General features: G+C 43.5%; 1 protein-coding gene across 1 annotated transcript in view; it reads right to left on the bottom strand.

Annotated features, from left to right (window-relative positions):
* Positions 1–24745, bottom strand: part of TAF2 (TATA-box binding protein associated factor 2) — a gene marked incomplete in the record, with an annotated part of 136773 nt that overhangs the window by 9041 nt on the left and 102987 nt on the right. Inside the window, 3 exon segments of the mRNA XM_056522670.1 lie at positions 9492–9597; positions 11011–11112; positions 15833–16062. Of these exon segments, the coding sequence (XP_056378645.1) occupies positions 9492–9597; positions 11011–11112; positions 15833–16062 (438 nt within the window).

Genomic DNA, 24745 nt, shown 5'->3' with positions numbered 1-24745 from the left:
CCTGTTGGGAGGGGCAGACTTTCTTTTTGTTGCTTGTGTCAACCTCCTAGTGGCAGCAGCATATACCCACAGTCTGTGTGTCCCCCAATGGAGCCGAACGAGAAAGGGTCACAACAATGGCATAGCAAACTAAAACCCAAAAGGTATTCCAACTGCGGAATCACTGACAGAAAACAAAAGACCCAGAACAGGTAAGCTAAAACTTCAGCTGCTTTATTTCTTCATTTAAAATTGTAGAGACAAGAAGTGCCGGAGAAGTAGCGACGCGTTTCAGGTAGATAATACCTTTAGTCTAAATTGTGTGCAATTCTCCGATTTTGCCACTCTAGGCTGGTGCAGGGATTGATAAAGGTAAACATTTACGTTAATTTGTATTTGTCATAACAACAACAATTGTGTTAAGTATTCTTTACATTGCATAAAGTAGGAATATGCATGACTTTTTATTAGCAATACAAGTTACAGAAATACATTTTTTACACAAAGAAAGACAGGAGACGGCACTCACCATCCAGGTATGAACTTTAATGCTTGCTAGTAGTACATCTTAGGCGTGTAGGGAGATGATGGGGTGGGGGCGCTTGCCTGCCCCACCATTGTCCTGCACGCCTTAGATGTACTACTAGCAAGCATTAAAGTTCATACCTGGATGGTGAGTGCCGTCTCCTGTCTTTGTGTACATATTGCATATCCTGTCGATATAGAATGAGCACCACTATAATCCAGCCAATATACCCAGAAAGTGTACCTTCACCTGACCACTGGTATATCCAGCCTAGTGACGTAGCTGCCGGCTCCCATAATTTCTTTTGTTTTGTAGAAATACATTTTTGGTCAGATGATGGATAGGGATCCTACTTAAGCACCAACTGGAGTGCTGTAATTCTACTATAACAAAATCTTTACACTTATCCTAGGGATCAGTAGAACGAGCAGGGAGAGAAGCATGCGGCCTTGTGCTTCTCCACCCGTTATGCAACCTTGTGAGTAGGATGGTCAATAGACTTAAATTATGAGATTGTCCTAGTAACGTGACAAAGCTGGAAGTTCATTCTACTTATTGGTCAGGACCTGAACACTCAAACCCCAGCTGATAAAAGCTTTGATATATCTCTATGACATATCAAAATTTTCATTTATAATGACAGGTACAGACAAAAGGAAGACATAATATAATATATAATATAATATGTAATAGCCTTGCACAACAAGCCAATATCGCTTTAAGTTTTAATCAATGTATGTTAGTCTATGCCTAGTCGTTGACTTTAAGAGTTTGTTCACATTGCCGTTGCTCTACCTGTAAAACACAGGAGTGGCACAGAGAATTTTTTCAATACAGAATCCCCATTATACCCTATTCAAGTCAAAGGGATCCATCAGAACCCAGCTGTGTCAGTCCCGTTCAGGGTCTGTTTTGGTGCCGAACAGGTCCTAAACTGGACGGAGCCCAGCAGCAGTGTGAATCTGGTCTCAGTGTTGTAACATTGCGCATTCAGAATTTCTTGAAAATCAGATGCTGAGCTAAAGGAATTGATCTTTATTCAGTGACAGTGAGGGTTTATCGATTTACTCTGCCCACTGTTTGACATATTGCCATATTTTACTTGACGTTATTACTTTAATTCAGAGGTGATCAAGCGTTTGACCCCATTTCATCTTCCGCACATATGATATTATTCAATCTTCTGCTCTTCTGGCAAAAGTAAACTCATCCCAGCAGCTGTGATCCTATGACATAATTCACTCTACACCAAGATTCTTTTTTGTAATAATTTTTCACTTCTCTACAGTCTTTGCCATGAAATTTCTTAGAAAAACAAATGGAGCAGAACTTCAGTAGTTCAGCTTGATTCACACACAATGCACGTGAACCCTGGTAAGAGACATTATATAGTAAAATGTTTTATACTGTAAAAACTCCTCAGGCTGATGCTGCGGTCAGTGCTAACACATCTACATTTACATTAAATTGTTAAAGGGGTATTCCGGTATTCTACATCTTATCCCCTATTCAAAGGATGTATGATCATAGGGACCCCAGCGATCTCTGTGCAGCCCTCGACATTCTGTGCCGGGCGCCGCCTCCAACACGTGACATCACAGCCATGCCCCCTGCCGACATCACACCCCCTCCATTCATATCTATGGGAGGGGGTGTGACATGATGTAGGGGATGTGGCATGAAGTCACCATGACATGACATCACATCTTGGAGGCAGCGCCCGGCACAGAATGCCGGGGTCTGCACAGAGATCGCGGGGGTCCCGGTGGCAGGACTTCTGCAATCTTTGGATAGGGGATAAGATGTTTAAAGGGGTACTCTGGCACTAAGACATCTTCTCTCCTATCCAAAGGATAGGGGATAATATGCCTGATGCCGCTTGGGACCCCCGTGATCTTGCACGCAGCACCCCGTTAGAATCAGTCCCCGGAGCACGTTCGCTCCGGGTCTGATTACTGGCGATCACGTGGGCCGGAGCATTGTGACGTCGTGGCCCCACCCCGTGTGACGACACACTCCGCCCCCTCAATGCAAGCCTTTGTGAGGGGGTGAGACAGCTGTCACGCCCCCTCCCATAGGCTTGCATTCAGGGGGCGGAGCGTGATGTCACACGGGACCCCTTCCATTTATTTTGGAAATACAAAAAAATTCATACCGATTCTCTGTATATTTCTAAAGCATTTTGAGACCTTTCTTGCCACCTTATCTTTTTTGAGCAAAGCCCAATAAGATGGACCTCCCTAATAGTGAAGTGGAGTTTTCTTTGAGGTTTTTCCATTTTATTTTATTTTTTTAAGCAAAGTTTGCAAATTTTCCCGGTTTTGCTTCAGGTTTTCCTGAGCACAAATCCACCACATTTAATTAGTGACATTAGGAACATTAGTACATTTGTTGGGACTTTCAAAAACTGTCAGAGACATGCCCCTTTTTGCCAGCCACGCCCCCTTTCCCGGCAGTGACACCCCTTTTCCGGGTTTTCTAAGTTGGTCAGGCTTTTTGAAATTTTTGGTTGCAAATTCTGGCAACACAATTTAGGCACAAAACGCGAGAAAAAAAAAAGTCAGGATCACATTAGTAAATGATCCCCAATATGCTCAGAACAGAGAAACAACATGCTGGGAGTTGTAGTTTTGCAACAGCTGGAGGCACCCATGTTGGGAAACACTGCCCTAGACAATATAAGAGGTATTTGTATTTTCTTTGTGACTGATCTACCACATGCCCAATTGTCCATACACACTGTGTGGGCCTCTTTATTCTGCACCAGCTGATCTCTAACAGAGAACACCACCATACATGTGATTTATTCTTCAATAGTTTTTTTTTTATCTTTCCACCATCTCTACTGAAGCGCTCATCTAACATATTCCCATCTGTTATCGCTTTACAGGAGTTTTCGAACGGGGTCAATGATGACCATGTGAGCCCCTTTTTGAACTCCACGTGTTTTCTCTTAGTTTTGAAGTGTGCCCGCTGCGGCAGTGAGAGTCGCCCCAATTCAGGCGTAGTGACTTCTAACGGCTCCTCCGGGGTGAACATGTGGTTTATATGTAGGACCTTTGAACTGCTCCTTCAGGTCTTTGCACAAAAGGAAGCCCTGTTCTTGAGTAAACTTAATTTCTTAACCCCTTCATGGCTTTATTTAAAAAGGAGTATACGAGAGAGGAAAAAATAACAAAAACAAAAGAAAGAAAAACTTGCCAGGAACATGATATAGGAAGAACTCAACCTCTCTGACAACCTCTGCTGGGGAGAGGGGGGTTGTATGAAATGGATAGAAGTTACAGACTCTATAGGATACTATCAATTATAAGTAAACAGATGGGATGGGACCTGATGAATAATGGTTTTGAGCCCCCTTAATAAGGTATAGGTATAATACACTTAAGCCCTCACTCACTTTGAATATTTAGTGTGCAATATTGTAATGTCTGATACTTTTCTTTATTTGTATCCCCTAAAGTTCTGCGGAATCTGTTGGCGCTATATCAAAATTATTATTATTATTATTGCCAAACACTTGAACAAAAGTTTTATCTAATGAAAGCCATTTGCAGATCATTGACATAGCCAGAATTGCCTTTGCTTTGAGATGCATTGCCAAAGATTGACGCTCTTGTAGGATCTGTCACTCAGTTTATCCTAAAGGGGTATTTCAGGATTTTTTTTATTTGACTGTGCTACAGGGGCTGTAAAGTTAGTGTAGTTCATAATATAGTGTCTGTGTTTGATGGTGGTCTCACAATTCTTATGCAATCTTTGCCCCCAAATGTATTTCCACAGGTTGCAGTGCGACCCAAGACAAAACATCATAAGTCAGGTGTTGAAAGGGAGCCTGTCTGTGCTTCAATGGGTGGAGAAACCGCTGGGTGGAAGGAAGATAATTCTCCACAGGGGTCCAGAGAGTTGTAGTTTCAAGCACAACGCATGGAAGGGAGTGTAGCTGTACTGCAATTGGTGAGGTGGCTGATGTGTGGGTGGAAGAAAAGTGACCTCACACTTACAAACAAGCGGTCCTGGGACTTGTAGTTGCAGGGAGGAAACTCCAAAAGGAAATAGTTATTTCACAAAAAGAACAGTGTTATGGGGGATTCACAACACAGCCATTTAGCCCGAAGACAAGCACGGATCCTTTCCAATCGTGTCCATTACTGTCTGGCAGGTAAGTACTTAAGTCACCTTATGTTGGAGAACCCCTTTAATATGCTGGACATCCCTTTCAACTCTTTGAAATAAGAGATGATACTTTGTAATAGGACTCTTAAAACAACATATATACGGTGGCATAATTACTTTACGGAGCTAGGAAAGCTAGTTATAATATTTTTATTTTCTTCCCATGTTTGTGTTGGTTTCCTCTGGTTTCTCCGATTTCCTCCCACATTACAAAAACTACTGTTTGATTACTTACATGAGCACTGTCATTTAAAAAAAAAAAAAAAAAAAAAAAAACTTTTGACATGTTGTAGAGGCGCTTTGATCAGTTGGGGTCTGAGTTTACACCTTGACCGATCACGAGTATGAGACGGACGATGTGCATGTGCAAGCGAGACAAACTTACAATGCAAGTCCATTGCATCGGCCAGTTACAATTTAACTCCCTGCTCATTCTAACAATTGGTCGGTGTCTCAACAGTCAGACCAAAACCGATAAAAAAGTTTTCTTAAAAAAAAAAAAAAATAAGTTTTGAACTTTCACTTTAAAACTTTGATTTTAAAGTGACAGGTACACTTTAAGTGCGAGTGGCAGCGATTCTTGGCAACTTGATGCCTCCTCTATTGCTCCTGCAATGCCTCCAATCTTCTGCCCAGGCCTTGCTGGACCATTTAGGGAATCTCCTACTATGGCTGCATGGCAATACAATGGCTAAGGCAACCGATGCCTGAAGAAGACATTGCACGTAGACCTATTAAACAGTACGTATGCCATGGATTTCTTGTCTGCTGACTATTTTATTTCCCGGTCCTGATTCAAGCCAAGACTTTGACTTGGATACTTCTGTTTTTTGTGACATTGCTCCTGGATTGACCTTGTGCTTAGATGCCTATCTTGTCCTTAGCTTGCTTGATTGGTACCTGTTTTATGCTTGACTCTGTTCCTGACTACAATCCAGGATGTAGATATGGAAAGAAATACCCGGTTCCAACGGCGCGATCCACAGATTCAATCAAATGATGATGTAAGATGAATATAAATATTTATTAAGCCAGGGTGCAACTCGTTTCGGGGCTTAGGATCCCCTTCATCAGGCAAGTAAGCACCTTGATGCCTACTTGCCTGATGAAGGTGATCCTAAGCCCCGAAACGCGTTGAACCCTGGCTTAATAAATATTTATATTCATCTTACATCATCATTTGATTGAATCTGTGGATCGCGCCATTGGAACCGGGTATTTCTTTCCATATCTACATCCTGCTCTGAATCTGCTTGCTTATTGCTGGATCCGATACCGGGAGGCTGCACCACTAGCCTTATGCGCTTGTGTAGTTGTGTCAGTTACACAACCGTCCCAGGTGAGAGGACCACTGAAATGTTTGTGATTCCCGCACCCACTTACATCCATCCTTGTTCAAAACATACTGTCCTATGAGGAGCTCTGCTTATTGATTTCTTTAGATATATGACTACAATCCAGTCTTGCCTTTTTGCATTCTGCCTGCAGTCCTGGTGATGGCCCCCATGGATCTGTACAGCATTAGCGCTAATACCAATCAGTGGGATCTGGCGATCCGACTAGGAAAGTCCATGCATTCTTATTGGGGTCAGAACAGGGGTTGGCATACATAATATAGAGGCAGACCATGCGGCTTCTACAGGGTCCTTGGAAAGAGGGGGCCCAGTCCTGGTTGGTCCGATTCAGTCTTCCATTGGTAAGAAACTGTGCAGGACTTCTCTTTCCAAGAAATTGCATTGTCACACAGCCAAAATGATTTGGGATTAGAGAATTCACATCTCCAGTCAGCGATGTTTGTGTATGTAATATTAGATTATAGGTTCCATTAGGAAGAGATGAAAATCTCTGTACAGCACTGCAGAATATGTTGGAGCCATTTATGCAACAGAAAAAACCACTCTACCTGAATATGGGACTGTGACCATATCGTAGCAAGGTGGCTCAGCGCTTAGCACTGTTGCCTTGCAGCGCTGGAGTTCTAGATTCAGATCCCACCAAGAACAACATCTGCAAGGAGTTTGAATGTTCTCCCAGTGTTTGTGTGGGTTTCCTCTGGGTAACTTTGGTTACCTCTGACCCTCTAAAAACATACTGATGATGAGTTTAGATTGCGACTCCAGCTGTTGCGAAAAACTACAACTCCCAGCATGCCCGGACAGCCGAAGGCTGTCCGAGCATGCTGGGAATTGTAGTTTTGCAACAGCTGGAGGCACCCTGGTTGGAAAATATTGCTGTAACGTGTATCCAGGTCTTAATCTCTGGGGGGCACAAAAAAGTGTGGCTGTGACAAGGTCATTTCAGGTGACACTCACACATGTGTCAGTGATATATCCATAGGCTTCATTTGCTGGAACGCATTATGGTATAATGAACCTGGTAGCTGCCACAAGCTTTTGTACAAAGTTCTATTTCCTGTACAAGAATACTGGATTAAAAACACGTGTGCTGTAGTTTCAGTCATCGAGGCTTTGAATTGGATCCTTGTACGGTTTTATGAGAACGCTTATTTGTGGTTCTTTGAAGAAATAATTGCATCAACTGAGTAACTAAAGATGGTCATGGCTGGATGGATGTTACGGAGTACGTCATGGTTAATATATACATATTTATATATCTATACACACATACAGGATATAACTTCGGATCAGTACAGGATAAGTAATGTAATGTATGTACACAGTGACCTCACCAGCAGAATAGTGAGTACAGCTCTGGCGTATAATACAGAATATAACTAAGGATCAGTACAGCATAAGAAATGTAATGTATGTACACAGTGACCTCACCAGCAGAATAGTGAGTACAGCTCTGGAGTATAATACAGGATATAACTCAGGATCAGTACAGGATAAGTAATGTAATGTATGTACACAGTGACCTCACCAGCAGAATAGTGAGTGCAGCTCTGGAGTATAATACAGGATATAACTCAGGATCAGTACAGGATAAGTAATGTATGTACACAGTGACCTCACCAGCAGAATAGTGAATACAGCTCTGGAGTATAATACAGGATATAACTCAGGATCAGTACAGGATAAGTAATGTATGTACACAGTGACCTCACCAGCAGAATAGTGAGTACAGCTCTGGAGTATAATACAGTATATGACTCAGGATCAGTACAGGGTAAGTAATGTAATGTATGTACACAGTGACCTCACCCGCAGAATAGTGAGTACAGCTCTGGAGTATAATACAGGATATAACTCAGGATCAGTACAGCATAAGTAATGTAATGTATGTACACAGTGACCTCACCAGCAGAATAGTGAGTACAGCTCTGGAGTATAACACAAGATATAACTCAGGATCAGTACAGCATAAGTAATGTAATGTATGTACACAGTGACCTCACCAGCAGAATAGTGAGTACAGCTCTGGAGTATAATACAGTATATGACTCAGGATCAGTACAGGGTAAGTAATGTAATGTATGTACACAGTGACCTCACCAGCAGAATAGTGAGTACAGCTCTGGAGTATAATACAGGATATAACTCAGGATCAGTACAGGATAAGTAATGTAATGTATGTACACAGTGACCCCACCAGCAGAATAGTGAGTACAGCTCTGGAGTATAATATAGGATATAACTCAGGATCAGTACAGCATAAGTAATGTAATGTATGTACACAGTGACCTCACCAGCAGAATAGTGAGTACAGCTCTGGAGTATAATACAGGATATAACTCAGGATCAGTACAGGATAAGTAATGTAATGTATGTACACAGTGACCTCACCAGCAGAATAGTGAGTGCAGCTCTGGAGTATAATACAGGATGTAACTCAGGATCAGTACAGGATAAGTAATGTAACATAGGTACACATTGACTTTTCCAGCAGAATAGTGAGTTATGAGACAAATCTAATTTTTGTAACACTTGCAATTTCATTTTTTTCCTCCTTACCTTTTAAAAATCATAACCCTTTCAATTTTGAACCTAAAAATCCATATGATGACTTATTTTTTGCGCCACCAATTCTACTTTGCAATGACATCAGTCATTTTACCCAAAAATCTAAAAATCTTTTGTATTACTTTTGTATTACTTCTGACCGCTATAACAATTTTATTTTTCCGCATACAAGGCTGTGTGACCATGCATTTTTTGCGCCGTGATCTGAAGTTTTTATCGGTATCATTTTTGTTATTTTATGGTATAAAAAGTGACCAAAAATATGTTATTTGGGACATTGGATTTTTTTTTTATGTGTACGCCATTGACCGTGCTGTTTAACAAACAATATATTTTTATATTTCAGACATTTCCGCACGCGGCGATACCACATATGTTTATTTTCAGTTTTTTTTTTATGGGAAAAAGGGGGTGATTCGGACTTTTATTAGGGAAGGGGTTAAATGATCCTAATTAACTTTTTTTTAATGCAATGTTATAAACCCCTCTAGGGTGTATAACACTGCACACACTGATCTCTTACACTGATCATTGTTATCCCATAGGATAACATTGATCAGTGATTCTGCCGCTTGACTGCTCATGCCTGGCTCTCAGGCACGGAGCAGTCATTCGGCAGTTGCACACGCAGGAGGCAGGTAAGGGACCCTCCTGATGCGTCCTAGCTGATCGGGACATCGCGGTTTCAGTGCGGTGGTCCCGATCAGCCTGACTGAGATGCCGGGGGTGCATTTTTACAACTTTAGACACGGCAATCAACTTTGACGTGCGCTATTAGCAGCGTGACCCCCGCATTATAGAAAGGGAGCGGACTCAGGGCGTGGTCCTTAAGGGGTTAAGTAAAGAAACATTAAGATAAAAAAATTAAAAAATCCATTACACAATACCTGGTGTTGAAGGTCTTTCCAGCATGTTTAAATGATGATATATAAATGCCTGGCTGTCATGTACTGTGTCCATATCAATTTCTTCTTCCTCTTGTGGGTTTGTGAACTGAGGAAAAAAAAAAAAAAACATTACAGAATATTATTAGAGGTGTTTTATCCCCATCTATAAAACGGCATTGTCCCTGCACAAAAAATCCTGTCCCTTTCAGTGTATTCACCACAGTCCTCTCGTCATTAACATTGCCAATATCTGATGGGGAATTGTACTGATATTTTTACTGCTGATCCTACAGAGATAGCAGCAGTGTACGGATAGAGCTGGAGGAGAGGTGTATAACTACTATAAATCCTGATCCCATAGAGATAGCAGCAGCAGTTTACAGAGAGCTAAAGGGGAGGTATATAACAACTATATGTCCTGATCCCATAGAGCTAACAGCAGCAGTATACAGATAGAGCTGGGGGAAGAGGTATAAAACTATTATATGTCCTGACACCATAGAGATAGCAGCAACAGTATACAGACAGAGCTGAAGGGAGACATATAACTACTATATATCCTGATCTCATAGCAGCAGTGTACAGACAGAGCTGGAGGGGATGGGTCTGTGAGCTGCCAGAAAGGGATATAAAGTAAAATCTCCCTTAGCGGACACCTCCCAATAGTGGACAGTTTTTAATTCCCCGGCAGAGTCCCATAAGACTTTGGCACAGGGGGTAATAATGGGGGAGGGGGGAGGATTTGGAACAGGAATGAATTGGCAGGGGGGTGGGATTACACAAAGGGTAATAAAGGGAGAATTAAATGGCATGGGGAAGGGGGATCAAGGGGAAATTATGTGGCACAGGGGGCAAGGGTGGGGGGGGGGATAATTTGGTACAAGGCACTGGGGGATAATTTGGCACAGGGTATAAAGGGGGGATGAAATGACACGAGGGGTGATAAGGGGAGATTAAAGACAGGGAGATTCTACTGTAATCTTGCTTTTTCTCATGTTTTCTATGTAATTACACTCTGCAGTGAGTACAGGACAGTATTCCGTCATTTAGGAAGAATTTTGAGCCCTTTTCCCAATAAGGGACATCTCTCAATAGCGGACACTTTTTTATTCCCTATGAGTGTCCGCTATTGGGAGATTCTACTGTAATAGGTAATGATGTCACCCTGTAGTTGTGTGACATGCATTTTGGTGCATAATACACTTTACTTGACAAAAAGCTATGTGAGCCCAGAACTCCTTCGCTGCAGCAGAGAGTTAGCAATGCAGCCAGTTAACCGTAGAAAACATTGAAGACGTCTCTTCTTGGTCCCCATCCCCTTTTATGAAGTCCACCCCAGCTTTGTTTGTACTGTACTTGTAGCCTGTACACACAATGCATACAAAGCACCAATCCGGGCCGCTATATATATTACATTTATATAAAATGCTGACCTCCCTTAATATTGGACGCTACATCTACATTTCCAATCTCCGATTTTTAATCTGACTTTACAGCTGCCCTGGTCCTTCTCCAGTACCTGCCCAGGCTCCAGTATCGACTCCAGAGGCATCTCCGCTTTCCTTTTCACTCCTAGCAAATACGACACCGCAAGGGATACAGACTCTTTGGAGGCATCATCCTGAAATACAGTGACAAGAACATGTGACGTACTGATGCTGGATATCTACAAGACATGTAACAGATTACGGAGGGAGGTCTGCAGTCTCTTCTTATTGATAAATTATTAGGATCTGATCGGTGAGCGATTACTGTGACACCTACTGGTGCCTAGTAAAAAGTGGACTGGGTTATCTACAGATTAGCGCCCACAGCAGACTTTTTTGGAACATCAGTGTTTATAGTATTTTAGCTTTATGTTGCATCAATGCTCTTTGCTGTGGACCCTTTGTTCTTGGCTCCTGTGAAGGATCCCTGGGTCAGATGGCTACAGATGGATGAAAATAACGCTCATGACGTAACGCTTTTAGCAGATCCTATAAATGACACTTTACTCACTAGGTCAGTGGTCAACTGTGGGTCAATAATAATGTTGCAAAACTTCCACTCCCAGCATGCTGGCAATTGAAGTTTTGCAACATCTGGAGGGCCACAGTTGGAGACCACTGGTCTATCTCATATCTATCTGTCTGTCTGTCTAACTATCTCTCATATCTATGTATCTAATATCTACAGTCATGGCCGTAATTGTTGGCACCTCTGAAATTTTTCAAGAAAATGAAGTATTTCTCACTGAAAAGGATTTCAGTAACACATGTTTTGCTATACACAGGTTTATTCCCTTTGTGTGCATTGGAACTAAACCAAAAAAGGAGGAAAAAAAGAAAAATGGACATAATGTCACCAAACCCCAAAAATGGGTTGGACAAAATTATTGGAACCCTTAACTTAATATTTGGTTGCACACCCTTTGGAAAAAAATTACTGAAATCAGTCACTTCCTATAACCATCTATAAGCTTCTTACACCTCTCAGCCGGAATGTTGGACCACTCTTCCTTTACAAACTGCTCCAGGTCTCTTATTGGAAGGCGCCTTTTCCCAACAGCAATTTTAAGATCTCTCCACAGGTGATCAATGGGATTTAGATCTGGACTCATTGCTGCCACTTCAGAACTCTCCAGCGCTTTGTCACCATCCATTTCTGGGTGCTTTTTGACGTAAATCTGGGGTCATTGTCCTGCTGGAAGACCCAAGATCTCGGCCACAAACCCAGCTTTCTGACACTGGGCTGTACAGTGCGACCCAAAATCCACTGGTAATCCTCAGATTTCATGATGTCTTGTACACATTCAAGGCACCCAGTGCCAGAGGCAGCAAAACAACCCCAAAACATCATTGACCTCCACCATATTTCACTGTATATCTCATATCTATCTATCTATCTCATATCTATCTATCTCATATCTATCCATCTATCTCATATCTATCCATCTATCTCATATCTATCCATCTATCTCATATCTATCCATCTATCTCATATCTATCCATCTATCTCATATCTATCCATCTATCTCATATCTATCCATCTATCTCATATCTATCCATCTATCTCATATCTATCCATCTATCTCATATCTATCCATCTATCTCATATCTATCCATCTATCTCATATCTATCCATCTATCTATCTATCTCATATCTATCTAATATCTATCTCATATCTATCCATCTCGTATCCATCTATCTCGTATCTATCTATCTCATATCTATCTCTCTCTCTATAGCCAACAGCTGTCCGGGCATGCTGGAAATTGAAGTTTTGCAACATCTGGAGGGTCACAGTAAGAGACCACTGCACTAGGTTAACAGTAACTAATAAGGCACAGACTCCAGCTGTGTATAGGAAGATATCTGGCATTTATAATGATAAGAAATGTTTATTTTTGTGCATAAGGAGTTTTGTCATTGTGCACAAAGGGTGAAGGACAGACACTCGTCTATCTGTGCTAATGGAAAAACGGGAATCATTTGCAGACTATAGTACACTTTGGGACCAAACTTTGATACACATGGCACTTACGTAACCATTTTGGCAAACACAATGTGGCGGGTTCCCTTTAAACTGACTGTGGATGCAGCTATTAGGTTTAAAGAGATATCACAATTTCAGCAAATAAAAGCTTATATAATAAAATAAAAGCTTTATATAATGAAAACTCTATAAACTTTCTGCATCAACTTTTCAGGGGTTCAAGATACCTTCTTGAAGTTATTAGATCTTTTATTGTTTACTTTCAATGGATACAAAAGGTTTGTGGTTGTGTGATTGTTACACAGGTACAAGGAGGTGTAAGGAGGTGTGCACATGTCTGACCTAGACAGAACTGGACCCACTGAAAGTAAGCTCACAAGATAAGGGTTATGAACTATATATCTATTTAAAGGGGTACTCCTATACATCTTATCCCCTATCCAAAGGATAGAGGATAAGATGTCTGCTGGCGGGGGATGCAGCGGTAGCCCAAGCTTCATTGTTCGGAATGACACAACGCAGGCACGAAAATGGTGGGGTCCCATCCATCGATGTAGTGCAATATGACTTATCCTCTATCCGAGGGGGTGTCTCTGCCGTGTCTTTCTGCTGGGGATGACACTGCACTTCCTGCAGACTGCCATGGGCCAGTCCAGGAGATTGCGGTGGTGCCCCAGCGCTTTGACCCCCCCCCCCCCCCCCCCCCCCCCCCCTGCGATCTGTAACTTATCCCCTACCCTTTGGATAGGGTATAAGTTGTATTGCACTACAGAACTATTTTAAAGCTTTACTTTTAAACTCAAATTTTTACTTACATTTTAAAGTTAAAGGGTACTTCTCATCAAAAAAACTTTTGATATATTATAGATTAATGTATGCAGTATAACTTTACAATTGCATGTTATTAAAAAATATGCTTCTTTCTATTTAATTTTCCACTTTGAAGAAATGACCACTAGGGGTCTCCCTACCAGTCCTGGCAGCAAGCATTTCTGACTCATGCTGGAGTCCTAAACACTACGAGCTGCCAGTCTGCTTTGTTCACAAAGGAGAACACTCAGAGCTGCCAGCCTGCTTTGTTCACAGCCTGTTTGGCTGTGAACAAAGCAGGCTGGCAGCTCTGAGTGTTTAGGACTCCAGCATGAGTCAGAAATGCTTGCTGACAGGACTGATCGGGAAAAATACAATAGAAAGAAGCATATTTTTCATTAACATGCTATTGGAAAGTTATTCAACATTCATTACCGTATTTATCGGGGTATACCACGCACCGGCCTATAACACGCACCCTCATTTTACCAAGGATATTTGGGTAAAAAAAGTTTTTTACCCAAATATCCATGGTAAAATGAGGGTGCGTGTATACCCCGATACACCCCCAGGAAAGGCAGGGGGAGAGAGGCCATCGCTGTCCGCTTCTCTCCCCCTGCCTTTCCTGGGGTCTAGAGCCCTGCTGCCGGCCCTTCTCTCCCCCTGGCTATCGGCGCCGCTGCCTGTTCTGTCCCCCTGACTATCGGTGCCGGCGCCCCATTGCCGGCGCCGATAGCCAGGGGGAGAGAAGCGGCGCCGACAGCCAGGGGGAGAGAAGCGGCGCCGACACCCAGGGGGAGAGAAGGGGCAGCAGCACCCATTGCCGGCGCCGCTGCCCCGTTGCCTCCCCCCCATCCCCGGGTGGCATAATTACCTGTTGCCGGGGTTGGGTCCGCGCTGCTGCAGGCCTCCGGCGTGCGTCCCCTGCATCGTTGCTATTCACGGCGCGGCGCACTGACGTCATGCGCCGCACCGTGCAGCGCATAGCAACGACGCAGGGGACGCACGCCGGAGGCCTGCAGCAGCGCGGACCCGACCCCGGCAACAGGTAATTATGCCACCGGGGATGGGGGGAGGCAACGGGGCAGCGGCGCCGGCAATGGGTACCGCTGCCCCTTCTCTCCCCCTGGCTGTCGGCGCCACTTCTCTCCCCCTGGCTATCGGCGCCGGCAATGGGGCGCCGGCACCGATAGTCATGGGGACAGAACGGGCAGCGGCGCCGATAGCCAGGGGGAGAGAAGGGCCGGCAGCAGGGCTCTAGACCCCAGGAAAGGCAGGGGGAGAGAAGCGGGCAGCGACGGCCTCTCTCCCCCTGCCTTTCCTGCGGGTGTATCGGCGTATAACACGCACATAGACTTTAGGCTAAAAATTTTAGCCTAAAAAGTGCGTGTTATACGCCGATAAATACGGTAATCTAAAATATATCAAAAGTTTATTTGATGAGAGGTACCCTTTAAGATCAGTCGGGGTCTCAGTGGTGCGCCTCCCTCCAATGGTTAGTTATAGCCAGATTAAGCGCATAGCTGCATGCTTTACTTTCCGGCTTGGCACTCAATACAGAAGATGGGCCTCACCCAATATAATGGAGCCCGTATCCTGTAATAAGATGGATTTCACCCAGCTATAACTAATAACTAGAGGGGTTCTCAGCACTGAAACCCCAACGGATCGTAACTTTTGACAAGTCAGTGCCACATGTCAAAAGTTAATTTATATGCCAGTAACGCTTTAAAGGTGAACGATGAAGACACATTCCCATAGTGCCAGTGATCGTGCAGGGCCATATTTACACAAGTGTTACTCAGTAGCTACTATAGATCTCGGCTCGTGTCCTGGATTTAGTAAAATTGTCTGCTTTTTTTTTTTTTGTGACTATAAAACTTGCAGAAGTCAAATGCTAAAGCGGATTTGGATGAAAGCTTCTCAGCGGTGTCAGTTTGTACTTGGTCAGTGATTTCTTGCATAATACTGCCAAATTCATGGATTATTTCACAGCTAAGAACATAACATTAAGGGAGATGTGTGTAAGACATTATAAAGATTTTGTTAATCTTACGCTGATCGGAAATCCAACAACTTGCCCGTGCATGTTGGCATTTGGCAAAGGGTCCAGGCTAGCGGTGACCGGCTCTGGAATGATGGTTGGGTTCAGAACAGCTTTCTTTTCCTTCAGATTAAGGACTAATCCGAGCTCTGGCAATGGCAAGCATGAAGGTCTGGTAAGGCCAAACAGTATGTGATACAGGTCCACGGCTCCACATCGCAGACGCCAATCATGAGATGTACCTGTAAAAATATAACAGTGAGGTATTAAAGCGGTATTGTCATCTTACAGCACAATGAAGACATGCCACTGCTTTATGGTCCTTGAGCTTCCACCTTTCCGATCCTGAGATTTTAGGGATCACAGCGCTGTGTCCTAAGTATTCAATGCACATCGGTTCCTTGGCCAGCCCACTAATCTGAAAACTACAGCACAAGGCTGTCCTTCATATAAGATAGGGATAGGCATAAGACTATCCTTCATATAAGATAGGGATAGGTATAAGGCTGTCCTTCATATAAGATAGGGATAGGCATAAGACTATCCTTCATATAAGATAGGGATAGGCATAAGGCTATCCTTCATATAAGATAGGGATAGGTATAAGACTATCCTTCATATAAGATAGGGATAGGTATAAGGCTTTCCTTCATATAAGATAGGGATAGGCATAAAGCTATCCTTCATGTAAGATAGGGATAGGCATAAGGCTATTCTTCATATAAGATAGGGATAGGCATACGACTAACCTTCATATAAGATAGGGATAGGTATAAGGCTTTCCTTCATATAAGATAGGGATAGGCATAAAGCTATCCTTCATGTAAGATAGGGATAGGTATAAGGCTTTCCTTCATATAAGATAGAGATAGGCATAAGGCTGTCCTTCATATAAGATAGGGATAGGTATAAGACTATCCTTCATATAAGATAGGGATAGGTATAAGGCTATCCTTCATATTAGGGCTGGGCGGTATACCGGTTCATACCGAATACCGAAATGTTTGTGCTGCACGATATGAATTTTAACCCATACCGCAATACCGGTTTGGCCCCTCCCCCTTGGAAATGAATGAATCAGCCCAGCGCTGCGCTGTCCCCACATCGGGGAACTAATCATATGTGACCCGCCAGCGCTGTTCTTCTCCCCCCCCCCCCCAATTAATTATTAGCCCAGCGCTGTCCCCATCAGGGTACTACTCACATGTCATCCGCATGCGCTGCCCTCCTCGTCCTGTTTGTTGCGGCCGCCGGCACTGACACTCTATACCAGTGGTCTTCAACCTGCGGACCTCCAGATGTTGCAAAACTACAACTCCCAGCTGGGAGTTGTAGTTTTGCAACATCTGGAGGTCCGCAGGTACGAGACCACTGCTCTATACTGTGCGTTATCCCTATGCCTGGGCTGCAAAAAATAAACAAAATAAACTTTAACTCACCTCCCGTTGGTCCGGTACCGGCCTCACTTGTTTCCTGGGGACGGGAACGTCGGACAGCCGTTAGCCTATCACCGGCCGCAGCGATGTTCCGCCTCGGCCGGTGATAGGCTGAGCCCACTGTCATGTAAAAAGCCGGCTCCTTACATGACAGTGGGCTCAGCCTATCACCTGCCGAGGCGGAACATCGCTGCGGCCGCTGATAGGCTGACAGCTCTCCGACGTTCCCGTCCCCAGCGTAAGGCCGACGTAGGTGCGTTAAAGTTTATTTTGTTTACCTTCTGCAGCCCGGGCATAAGGATACCGCACAGTATAGAGTGTCAGCGCCGGCGGCCGCAACAAACAGGACGAGGAGGGCAGCACTTGCGGGTGATATGTGAGTATTTACCCCGATGGGGATATATACCGTGGAACCGCCAAATGTTTAAAAAATATTGTGATACACACATTTGGTCATATCGCCCAGCCCTACTTCATACAAGATGGAGATCGGCATAAAACTATCCTTCATATAAGATAGGGATAAGGCTATCCTCCGTATAAGATAGGTATAGGTATAAGGCTTTCCTTCATATAAGATAGGGATAGGTATAAGGCTATCCTTCATATAAGATAGGGATAGGTATAAGGCTATACTTCATATAAGATAGAGATCGGCATAAGACTATCCTTCATATAAGATAGGGATAGGCATAAGGCTATCCTTCATATAAGATAGGGATAGGCATAAGGCTATCCTTCATATAAAATAGAGATAGCAGTAGGAGAAGCCAAACTAGGATTACATCCGAAGGACCCTAGAAGGAATCCCGGAGATACCAAGGACCAGAAAAAGAAGAAGAAATGGGTGGGTGCGCTGTCCCCCAATGAAGGCTACCAGAAAGATTTTACGGTGAGTACAAAAAAATCTCCTTCAATCGCTCTTCATTGGGGGACACCGAACTGATGGGACGTACCAAAGCAGTCCCCTAGGGTGGGAAAAAACAACCACCAGTAAAAAGAGCCAGTCCTAGACTGATCTCACGTGGCCGCAAGGCCTGCGGACGAGCCCCCAGGCCGGAGACACTTTAGGCCCAGAAGGAGCTCATGGAAGATTTCCCGTCCAAGAATGGACCAGGACCAAAAGGGAAAGGCCATCCACTGTAGAGACCCAAGGCACCCGGGTCATATATAGAGACAAGAAAGCACCGGACAAAGGGGAAACAGATGTCCGCGAACAACTCTCCTGACGAAAAACTGCCATAAGGTAGAGAAGGACTGCAGAACGGAAATACCCCCCCTCTGACAAACGGAATCGCGGAGGAGTTGGGCCGGCTGCAACAATGTCAAAGACCTGAGCCATCACTAAGGCCCAAGAATCGGAAGGCCGCCTGAAAGAAGGCACACCACAGTATCGAAGGACAGAGTCCCAACAAGGGAACTAGCATCCTGAAGAACATCCCATCAGAAACAGGAATGGAGAGAGAATCCAGTTCGGACTCCCAGTGCCTGGGCATAGGAAGGATTACTCTAGAAGACTGTGGTGTCAATGTAGTACAGCTGAACCAGATAAAAGGGGAAGAAGGAACATGCCTTCCAAGGAGAGCACTAGGCTGATAAGGTGGATGGAAAACACTCAAGCCTAGGAATTAAATCACTGGAGAAAGTACTTCAGCAAAAAGCAAAATAGTACCCTGATCCCTTAAAGTGGAAGTCCGGCACCCTGAGGAGGGGGGGGGGGGGGTGTAAAATACTCACCTGCCTTCTTATACTCACCCTCAGACGTCTTCAACCAGCTTATGGCCACGCTGCATCATACAAGGCTACAAATAGCGGTGCAAGCAGGGGCAGTGGGGGACCCGGATCCAGGGTGCAGCCTCCAGGCGCTGGCCGTTGGCGGGAAGGGGTTGACGGTGCATCCATTGATGTCCCGTGCCCCTTAGCCGCATATGGGGGAACAGGCAGCGCCATGCTCCTGTCGCCCCACCCGAAAAGTGAAAATAAAAGGGAGTAAAGAAATCTAACTAAACAGCCCTAACTAGAAAATAAAAAGACCAGGTCTGGAGAGAACCAGACCGTGTCCACCTCCTAGATGACACTAGATAAAACTGGTCACTTCACTGCAGGTGGGCGGGTATATCCTGCCAGGGAGGAGCCGACTTTCTTTTTCCTAGTGTCAGCGCCTCCTAGTGGCAAGAGCATATACCCATCAGTTTGATGTCCCTCAATGAAGAGCGACCGAGAAGAGTCATTTTCTGATGACACATTTCCCTTAGCACACATCTAGCTATATGTATCAATTAACAGAAAATTAATTATGATAATCCATGACAGTGTATTTTGATTTAAAAAAAAATTGTTATTACTAATTTAAGGCAGTGTTTTCCAAACAGTGTGTCTCCAGCTGTTGCAAAACTACAACTCCCAGCATGCCCGGACAGCCAACGGCTGGAGACACACTGTTTGGAAAACACAAATTTGATGTATGAAACATTTTTTTTATATTAATAATCTAATCTATATAAAGATAATTAATATAAATGTAATTTTTAACATTTTTAATTCCTTTTTGTAAATTTTTTTTAATTAATTTATTTAGTTATTTATTTTTTATACAAACCAACTCAATAAGAACAAATGTGCAGCAGTTGAATCCATATGTAGACTATAAGGGGGGTGTTAAGTATCACCCAGGGAACATAACCCAGACTTGCTGTACTTTTATCCCGGAAGCGGGCTGGGTAAACAAAAAGGTATTCTGCGCTTTACAGGGGGGACTTGAGGAGTCAGGGTTGCGAAGCAATAATCCCGGGCTGTGTTTTAACATCTGGCAGCTTGTACGGCTGGCAAGCGCTCGCTCAGCTTCTCTCCACCTCCAGGAGAGCAAAGAAGCGATTGGAAAATATAATAACAATAAAGAACCTCAGAGCGTAGCATGGGGCACAATAATATACTTGTTCAGAACTGACACACTGCTGAGATTTATGGGTAAGGTCTCTTACAACGTCCTCACTGTTCAATATCTTGCCTAATTCTGGAACTTTTTACAGCAAATAATCATTTATTTCTTACATAATAAATATATATATATATATATATATATATATATATATATACACACAGAACCCTGTACACTGGAAGTGACATAGACCTTTTGGGAATAAATGGACAAAAAAAAAAAAAAAATGGAGAATGGTTATGACTATCTTAGGAAGTAGATTGTGGACCCTCATGTAGTGACCAGAAGAACAAGCGTCCCTGTACATTCCAAGGCCAGTCCTGTAATATGAACAGACACTGTGTAATGCTCCATTTCACCTGAGGCGGAGCTGCAGGGAAGCCAGCAGAATAGTGAGTGCAGCTCTGGAGTATAATACAGGATATAACTCGGGATCAGTACAGGATAAGTAATGTAATGTATGTACATATTGACCTCACCAGCAGAATAGTGAGTACAGCTCTGGAGTATAATACAGGATATAACTCAGGATCAGTACAGGATAAGTAATGTAATGTATGTACACAGTGACCTCTCCAGCAGAATAGTGAGTACAGCTCTGGAGTATAATACAGGATATAACTCGGGATCAGTACAGGATAAGTAATGTAATGTATGTACACAGTGACCTCACCAGCAGAATAGTGAGTGCAGCTCTGGAATATAATACAGGATATAACGCAGGATCAGTACAGGATAAGTAATGTAATGTATGTACACAGTGACCTCACCAGCAGAATAGTGAGTACAGCTCTGGAGTATAATACAGGATATAACTCAGGATCAGTACAGGATAAGTAATGTAATGTATGTACACAGTGACCTCTCCAGCAGAATAGTGAGTACAGCTCTGGAGTATAATACAGGATATAACTCATGAGAATGAATGTTTTTTTTTTTTTTTTTAAGTCACTGAAACTTATTACATCAATTGAATCTATGTGTAAACTGTAAAATGGAGGTTAGAGGTGACGACATACAATTTAAAGCACTGGGTATTTAAGCAGTTTTACAGGTAATATGAAGCAGACTTCAGTGAACTTTTAAATTGTCTCTCTGGGCAGATTCGTTCTTTTAAAGAGGAAGTTTATACTTCTTGCCATGTGGTTTCCAACAAGATTCAAATTTTCACGATGTGATTGGAGGCTCAAATATCCCCTTCACACATTCTGAAGGAAACCTGAGCAGGAAATCTAGGCGAACTCCCCAAAGAAGGCCTCCATGGCTCATTACCCCCGCAGTCTGTGTGTGGTATCCCCCGGGATCTGCAAAGTGTACTCAGATACATGTGCCAATAGTTTTTTCTTCTTCAATGAATGGCTCAGAAACAAGTGTTTACACTGGATCAGTTCACAGGGTGCATATTAAGTTTAATTCAGCTTTGCTAGTTTTAAGTGCAAGGAAACCTGAGTCCCTGATTCTCCGAATCGTATACACATATATATCCTTATTAAAGGGGTACTCCTCTGCCCCAGCGATCTGAATATTTAGTTCCGAAAGCTGGGTGCGGGCTCGTGACATCACCTTTTGACCTCACGCCCCCTCAATGCAAGTCGATGGGAGGGGGCGTACGCCCCCTCCCATAGACTTGCATAGAGGGGGCGTGGCCGTGGCATCACAACCCCACAGCCCGCACCCAGCTTTCGGAACTAAATATTCCAAACACTGGGGCAGTGGAGTACCCCTTTAAATGGTTACTCTGCTCCCCAGCGTCCGGAACATTGAGTTGTGACGTCATGGCCCGCCCCATCAATGAAAGTCTATGGGAATGGGGCGCGACGGCCCTTCCCATAGACTTGCCTTGAGGGGGGGGACGTGACGTCATGACGGGGCGTAACGCCACGAGGGGCGGCCGTGAACACGGAAGCCCGCACACAGAGTTCGGAACTCAATGTTCCGGACGCTGGGTAGCTGAGTAACCCTTTAAGTGTATTACCACCCCTGACAGCCATTTAAGGCAGGAAAGTAGAGAAAACATCTATGCTAAAAGGCAAGAAATGCGTAAAACATATTAAATTATCTTCTAATCCTAAATTACATCTGCTCGTGGATTGATTGGGGCGCGGGAAAAAATAAAACAGCATGTGCCAAAAAAAATGGTGTAATTTGCCCAAAAACTGTGTTACATGACTTGAGCCACATTCCCAATGGGGGCATTTATCATAAATTTGGCCAAAATATTATAATTTTTTTTTTTTTTTTTTGCTAATGCAGCCCCAAATACAGCCCAGTATTTTTGGGGTGAAAAAACACGGTGTCCAGATGTAAGCTGAAAATTAAACCCACTTGCAGTTTTTTCACTCATCTTTGCCGTTTTTGTGTGGGATTTGGGCTCAGTGAGAGTTTGCCAAAATTTCAGGTTAAGACCAAGGGTTTTTTTGTTTTCCTTGGCTAAAAGCTTGGCGTTTCTCTCCCATTAAAGTCTATGGGGCCAAAAACATGTCTTCAATAGAAATCTTTGAATTACATGATGAAAGGATCACATCACTTATGATAAAAATGAAGGGGAAAAAAAATTGCCAAGGAAAAAACGCCATACAGAGTGCAGACACTGCAGTGTGTCCACGCGCCATTGACTTCAATGGGCCGAACGCAGTCTATTAGAGATTACGTTAGGATTAATTTCGAAGTGTGCACTGTTATTCTATGGGAATCAAAATAGTTGACTTTGTATGATTTTTAGATGTAAACAGACTTACTAATCTAACGCATCAATGTAGAGTTCAGGCTGCTTTGGTCATGTACAACGTGAAGACAATTTTAGCAAATTTCAGATATGAGAATTATCAGGCTTGTAGAGGTTCTCTGCCTGGAAACGTACACCAACATGTACCCATTCTATGACAGCAAGGTGTGTGCTTGAAAATGCATTCATGGTTCATGTTCTTTATGAGGGTCTATTCACACGGCAGAACTTCCGCATGCTGAATTCTGCACAGATTCCACCTCAAATTAAAGCCCAATAGACTTCGATGGGATTCCGCATGCCTATTCACACTTCTGATTTCTGCATGGATTCCGCAGAAGCCAGAAACCACCCAAATGAATGCGGAAGCGAAATTGGTGCGGATGTTCGGAAATTCTGCCGTGTGAATAGACCCTCAAGGTACATTGATACACACCAGATACACTTTGGATTTATAGTTGTGGATCTGCAGTTGTGCACAGTAGCAGATCTTGGAAGGCAATAAAAATACGTAAAAATTACCCAGTAAAATCTACAGTTGCGGAAGAACAATTGTGAATTTTACAACTTCGAACCTGCAGAAGAACTTTTTTTTTCTTCTTCTGAGCAAAAAATAAATAAATATCCCCAAAATACTGGTCTGCTATTTTGATTTCCAAAGATGCAGTTGGTGTAATTTTCTTTTGTTTTTTCCAAAAAAAGGTGGTGGTAGTTTTTTTCCCCTTTGTTTGTTTTTTTTTTGCTCCCATAGACTTCTATGGGATGAAAATGCCGAGATGTTGTCCAAAAAACCACCATAATCTCAACATGCGGCCATTTTTTAATATTGCCACTGAGCCTAAAACTATGGAGAAATGCTGAAGGAAAGAACGCCAAGTGGGACTGACATTTCATAAATCCCTATTAACTTTCAGCTAACATCTGGACGCTGCGTTTTTTTCAGCCAAAAAACAGAGTGCATCATATGTGGCTGTTTTGGCGTTTTTGCAAAAAGCTGATTTTTATATTACTTACAGTAAAATCCCTCTCTCTTAGTCTGTGTCCCCCAATGAAGACTATGGGTATACGCTCTTGCCACTAGGAGGCTGACATTAAGGAACAAAAAAGTCGGCTCCTCCTTGGCAGGATATACCCGCCCACTGACAATGAGCTTATCAATTTAGTCGCAAAGCAGTAGGAGTAACCAGAACAAAGTCCAAAGGACTACGAACAAAAAGAAAACCGAGGAACCCTGCAACAGGCAACAATAACATCGCTGGAAAAAGACCAAAAACAGAAGAGAGGGAGCGGTGTTCCCCCAATGAAAACTAAGAGAAAAAGATTTTAGTTAGTAATAAAAAATCAGTTTTTCTCTGTCGCTTCATTGGGGGACACAGACTATGGGGCATCCCAAAGCAGTCCTTAGGGCGGGAGAACCAAAAAACCAAAAGTAACCTGGTCAGTCGGAAGGCAGAACCACTGTCACCTGCAACACCTTGCCGTATGCACCCTGGAAGGGAGAAGTCATCCCCTTAGAACAGTATGTCTCAGAGATGGCAGATAGGATCCACGGAGAGATGGTCGCCTTAGAGGCCTGATGATCCTGACCCTCCGGGATGACAAAAAGTAAATCAGATTTACGGAAGGACCCGGTAACAGAGAGGCAAGAGTGAAGGGCCCAAGGGACCGAAGAACCATCTTACCCTGATGAAGAACCAGGAAAGGAGGGCAGCAAGAGATCTCCGCAAGCTCCAACACGCTCCGAATGGAGGCTAGAGCGACCAAAAAGGCCACCTTCTGGGAGAGAGAGACCTCCCTTAGGGGCTTAAAGGGGGAAGCCTGCAATG

The sequence above is a fragment of the Hyla sarda genome, chromosome 5, assembly GCF_029499605.1.
Source record: "Hyla sarda isolate aHylSar1 chromosome 5, aHylSar1.hap1, whole genome shotgun sequence".
NCBI classification, from domain to species: Eukaryota; Metazoa; Chordata; class Amphibia; order Anura; family Hylidae; genus Hyla; species Hyla sarda.
Note: the sequence above shows the minus strand (reverse complement) of the source record. Positions and strands in the feature narration are given on the sequence as shown.